General features: G+C 57.3%; 1 protein-coding gene across 1 annotated transcript; it reads right to left on the minus strand.

Moving 5' to 3' along the window:
* Positions 1-573: 573 nt before the first annotated feature.
* Fut7 (fucosyltransferase 7) lies at positions 574-3745 on the minus strand. Its single transcript, XM_085681243.2, has 3 exons — positions 3542-3745; positions 2238-2324; positions 574-2114 (listed from the first exon to the last, which is right to left on the minus strand). The coding sequence occupies exons 2-3, from the start codon at positions 2248-2250 to the stop codon at positions 1099-1101; spliced, it is 1029 nt and encodes a 342-aa protein (XP_085537369.1). The 5' UTR covers positions 2251-2324; positions 3542-3745; the 3' UTR covers positions 574-1098.
* Between the last annotated feature and the right edge of the window lie 2255 nt (positions 3746-6000).

Genomic DNA, 6000 nt, shown 5'->3' on the forward strand with positions numbered 1-6000 from the left:
GGGGCTGGGTCAGGGCAGGAAGCCACGGGCAGGCCTTTCTCACAAACCATGGGGGAAGGGGGGCTTCCTGCAGGCACTGCCACCCCACCCCCAAGGCACCGACAAACCCAAATCCAGACCTATCCCAAGGGCTCAACCTGTCACATACTCATAGGTTCACCCCATATGTCCTCCCCTCACTCCCAGCCCAACACAAGGGGCTCCTTCTGCAGTGGGGTCTTCACTGAATCCCCTCACGGATACCCTTACCAGCCATCGTAAATCAAGCCCTGTCACACAAGACACCCCTCCAACCTGAGGCCTATGACATGTGACACCTCCAGCCCCAGCTTAGTTTGACCTCAGTTCTCCAATCTGTACCTGCCACGGGCTGTGGAGACCAGGGGTGTGGGGTAGGGTGTTAAGAGTTCCTGACAAGGTGTCACTTAAGCAAGGCAGAAACCCAGTGGCTGACTGAGGGGAATGAGCAAGTGGAGGCGGGGGAGGGGGGCACACAAACACAGACGGATGGATGGGAGACAGACGGGGGACTGGACGGTGCTGGTCTCACGGCCTCACACCTGACCCGGGAGATTTGTGTCAGTGTCTTTATTAGTGGCACCTCTTTCCCCGAGAGGACTGTGGGGTCAGAAGCCCAGAATCAGTTACACTGTCCGTCTGTCATTCACACACCCCTGGACCCAGCATGTAGTCTGCACTCAGAATCCTAGGATATGCTCCTGCTAGGATATGCTAGCACCTTGGTTGTGAAGGTTCAGGAGCCTAAGGTTTTGTGTCCAGCTCCAGAAACACTGCTTCCCTGCTTCATCTGAGCCGTGGGCGTGTTCAAGATAAGTCAGGGAGCTTCACCCACTTTTCTTGTTTGATTAGCTTGGGCGATATGCTGTCTAATTCCCTCCATTCCATTGCTTCTTTCCCGGGATCCCTAAGGTCCATCAGCTTCCTCATTCAGATGGCTTCTCCTGCCCACACTGCTCTACTCCTAGCCTGGCTTCCTGTGCATCGACCCGAGCCTCAGATAAGCCCCAAAGTGACCCAAGAGGCTGAACGCCTAGTGCTTCGGTGTCTTCCACCCACACAGCCTCTCCCAGCCACAGTTCAAGCCCGGAACCAGCTTTCGAGGTCTTCGTAGACCTGGCCGCGGGGCAAGTAAGGGTAGCGGGCACAGATGGTGCAGAACCGTTCCCTCCAGTCACCCAGGAGCCGCACACGGAGCCGGTCTCGCCAAGCGAAGAAGCGCTGGTAGCGGCTCTCATTCATGCTGACAAGGAAGACAGCCAGCTCGCGGGCTGAGCTGAAGTCATCCACGTGCACAAAGGCATCTGGAGGCACAAAAGCCTCGTAGGTGGCCCGAGGAGGTCCCAGCACCACAGGCACAGCACCAGCTGCCAGCGCATTGCGCCAAAACTTCTCAGTGATGTAGTCCCGATGCTGTGAATTCTCGAAGGACAGGTAAAAGCGGTACCGGGCCACAGTGGGCAGCAGGCAGTTAGCGCACAGGGGCCGTCCGCTGGCACGACCAAACACATCCACCTGCAGGTGAGGGGCCAGCTGCCGGTACAGCCGTGCACGCTGCTGCCGTTCCTGGAAATTGCTGACCACCCAGGCAGCCATCTTGCTTTTGGCTGGTAGTGGGGGTGTAGGCCCTGAGTAGGGCTCCAATCGACCATAGGGTACAAAGATATCTGAATCACGCCGATAGCTCAGCACCCAGTTGAAGATGCCTCGGAAATGATGGAGACCACGGCTATTGCTGGGCGATTCCAAGGAGGCCCAGACCCAAGGCTGTCCTTGCGGCCTCTGGTCCAGGGGCAGGCGAGACTGCAGGGTCTGCAGCTCCCGGTGATGGAAAACCACAGCATCTGCACTGGCTAGCAGGCTCCGGTTAGAACTCAGGCGGCAGCTAGCCATGCCATAGTGAGTGCAGGTGTCACCAGGCAGCTCTGGGGGCCGGTTGGTGAAAGGCCAGTGCCAGATAAGGATGGTGACTGTGGACTGAGGCGCCGGGGCGCTCGCAGGAACTGATTCCAGCAGCCAGAGGAGCCAGAGGGCCATGAGTGCTGCACCTCCAGCCAGAGCCCCCCAGGCTCGCAGCCTCCAGGTGGGGTTGCACCCTGAAGCAAGATTTAAAAAAAAAAAAAAGAGAGAGAGAGAGAGGGGTCCTGTCACCCTGGGCCCAGGGCTTCCCACAAATCCCCACCATCCCCATCTGAGATGTCTCAGGGCCAGGTACTCACCAGCGCAAGTCATCCACAGCCTTCAGGAATCAGTCACCCAAGGAAACGAGGTTTTCAAATCACAGCAGCCTCCCCAATAGAGGCACCCTAAAAATCACAGCTGTACCTCAACTCAGCCCCTGGTGTCTTCCTTTCATCTACCCAAGGTGAGGGAAGCCAGGGGCCTTCCCACTTCTGCCCCGCCCTACCCCTTTGGGTTTGGCATCAGTCACCCTCTCACCCCCCACCCCACCCCCATCCTCTGCGGGAAGAGGGAATTGAGACAGGAAGAAGGCCAAGCCAGGGCCCCCTGCCCAACCCTGCAGGTCCCCAGAGATGACCAGCTAGGCATATGGAGGAGGAGCCTGCCTGCTCTCAGGAAAAGGAAATCCCCTTTGTGAGTATACCAAGCCGAAGTGGCCCTCCTCTCCAGACGAACACCCCCATCCATGGTCCACCACCCAACCCCAGGGCACCCGAAGAAAGCAACTGCACATCCCCAGGAGGCCACGGAGGCCCCTCCCTGTAGTGACACCCACTTCCCCTAGCCCCCCACTGAGCTGACCCTGTTCTTTACAGGCCCTCAGGCACCACAAATTACTGCTCTCAGAGGCCACCCCACCCCACCTCTGCCACCTCTAGGAACCGCCTCGTTCACAGAATTATAGTCCTTAGAAGAGGGCCCCATTACAGCCCGGTGGGACCTTAGCACATGCCCTCTAGGGCAGACTCGGCTGCCTTGGATGCCAGGGAGGACTGAGATGCACATTTCTCCCTAGAGACCTGTGGGCACACAAAGCTTGAGCTGTAGGCTCAGCCCAAGGTTCTTGGATGGACTAGGAAGAGCTGCAGGTCACTTCCTCTCTTCCTGCTATCCCAGGAGGGGGCTTTCCAGTGTGGAAAGGAAGGAGTCTGTATGTCCCTGACGTGGACAGGCAGACTGGTGGGCAGGGGGTTGGCATCCACGCTAGAAACAGGAAGGCTGGTCCCACCCTCAGGTCCAGGCTCGTTTGGCTTCCCTCCAGCTGACCCTGGTGGGCTAACCTTTCCTTCTCACCCAGGCCCCTAATCTGGAGCTGCAATGATCCAGTGCAGGGTAGGGTGGCCTGGCAGGATCACCCAGAGCTGCTTCAGCCTATGCAAGGCTCCTAGCCAAGGTGCTTCCCTTTCTTCATCCCCACTCTGCTGCCCAGGACACGGTGGGGGTCTCATATGGGCAACAACAAGCTTGTCTGGTCCACGTCCCAGACTTCTGCAGAACAAACACTGCAAGGTCTGCTGCCCCAGCGTCCTTTTTAGGGACTGTCTCTAACACTTGGCCCTACCCTGCCATTTCGCCGCTGGGCTTCCAGGACTCCTGGCCTCCCCCAGCCATAGTCTCACGTGACACGCTGCACTGCGCTGCTGTTGAGACAGGAACCAAGTAACTGACAGCAGACCCGTGGTGGCGGCAGAGGCGAGTGCGGGAGAAGGTGGTTGTTTGGCACCTCGGTGGTGCCCCATCCCCCCAGTGCAGGCTATAACCTCCAAACTGTGGTGGGGAGTTTGCGCAACACCCAAAGGGGAAGAGAGGGTGTGGGTGCCTCCAGAAGCCATTTAACTGGCTGGAGACACAACCGAAAGTGCCCATGGAGTGGGCAGCTGTGCCCTTGCCCTTGCCCTTCTAATCACAGTGAGATGACCGTAGTGATAACTGCCCTTTCGGCCCCGCCCCTGGCATCTTCCCTCCATCTCTCCCCAAGCAGGGTGACCCCAGGAGAGCCACATCCTGGCTTCAGACTTTCACTTCACCCCCACCCCACCTCTTCTCCTTGTGGTAGGAACTCAGAAGGCAGTGTGGGACCTGCAGGAAGGGGGCCATCCTGCCAGCTTGGGACCACAGGCTTCTGGCTGTCAGAACCTGCTGTCCTTCCTGTTTGTGCCACCAGGCTGGCTGGGGCTCTTGCCCCAGTCTCACCCACACCCAGAGTCTGTTCCCTTCCTGGGTGGATTTGAAGGAACCTCCCCCACAGCTGTCTTCTTACTGTCTCTCCCTCCCATCCAGCCCAGGTTGGTAGCTGTCGGGGCCCCTGATCGTGGGAACATACTAACTGGGGAGTAGATTCAGAAGTTTTACCCAGAAATGGGTCAGAATGAAAACGGAAAAGAGAGAGGGCTGAGAGAACGTGAGTCAAAGGGAAAGCCGGGGGCCTCGGCATACCCCTTTTCCCTGCCAGGCCTCCCCAACTCACGGGGCTGTCTGGGAAACAGGGGCACCCAACCCCAGCTCTGCAGCTTGGAGGGAACAGGATCAAGATCACTCACTCTACCCAGCCTAAGAGACCCTGTGCCCCCTCCTCCAGCTAGGGTAGGGCACAGCCTTATAGACCGCTGCACCAGGGTACACAGAGACTTGGGGCAGCAGGCCGGTGAGAAACGCGCTACCTCTAGCCTGCTTGCCCACCTGCCTGATCCTCACCCAAACTCCAAGTCTGGGCAGATGTGTGCCTAGAGGGCCCCCTGGTGGCCATTCTCTGAAGTCACCTGATCTTGCTGAAGAGGGAGCGGACCTGCTTAACCTACTGGGGTCAGAGCTTGCCTTTGGGGAAGCATAGAGATGGGAGCTTGTAGGGGAAGGCAGTAAAGGGGACATACAGGTGAAGGGGCATGCTGCTGAGGGTAACACGAAGGTGGTAATCAGAGCCAGCTGGGCTGGGCAGCAGGCAGACAGCCCTAAAGGGCGTCGGAGAAGTGTGGTCTCTTGCACTCCAGCTTCTCCTTTCCCCTTCTTTCTCATTATGCCTGTGGGAAGGAGCGTGCCCCTATATCTGTCCAGATGAGCTACAGATCTGCCGAGAGCTGGTTCTCTAGGAACCCATGTACCGCACCCCAAGTTTTGCATATCTTTTCCTGTTTCACACCAGGACACACCCCTCTGGGCTGCACAGCTGTTGGGAGGCTGATGCTAGGGTACCCAGAAGCAGGGGCCACTCCCTGGCCCCCCACGCTGGCAGGGACTGAAGGATATCACCTCCTAGGGGATGAAGCTGGGAGGACTTATTTGTGCTTGTGTGTGTCTCTGTGTGTGTGCCTGTGTATGTGTGCTTGTGTGTGCCTGTGTGTGTGCCTGTGTGTGCCTCTGTGTATATCTGTGTGTGTGTGCCTTTGTGTGTGTGTGTGTGCCCATGTGTGTGCCCATGTGTGTGCCTGTGTGTGTGCCTGTGTGTGTACCTGTGTGTGGCTCTGTGTGTGTGTGCCTGTGTGTGTGTGCCTGTGTGTGTACCTGTGTGTGCCTGTGTGTGTACCTGTGTGTGCCTCTGTGTGTGTGCCTGTGTGTGTGTGCCCATGTGTGTGCCTATATGTGTGCCTGTGTGTGTACCTGTGTGTGGCTCTGTGTGTGTGTGCCTTTGTGTGTGTGTGTGTGTGTGTGTGCCCATGTGTAGGCCTCTGTGTGTGTGCCCATGTGTGTGCCTATGTGTGTGTCTGTGTGTGTGCCCATGTGTGTGCCTATGTGTGTGTATTCCTGTGTGTTTGTGCATGTGTGTGTGTAGAAGATATGTATCACCTTATTTTTTTGAGATCGGGTGTTTCACTGAACATGGAACTCACCAATTGACTAGATGCCTAGCCAGCAAGACACTGGGATCCTTGGTCTTTGGGGCTACAGACACACGCCAGCACACCTATTACACTTTTTGTAAAACTTACATTGGTGGAGGTTAGAGAGATGGCTCAATGGTTAAGAATACCAGCTGCACTCAGCACTTGGGAGGCAGAGGTAGGAGGATCTTTGTGAGTTCAAGGC

The sequence above is a fragment of the Myodes glareolus genome, chromosome 21, assembly GCF_982192425.1.
Source record: "Myodes glareolus chromosome 21, mMyoGla1.1, whole genome shotgun sequence".
NCBI lineage: Eukaryota > Metazoa > Chordata > Mammalia > Rodentia > Cricetidae > Myodes > Myodes glareolus.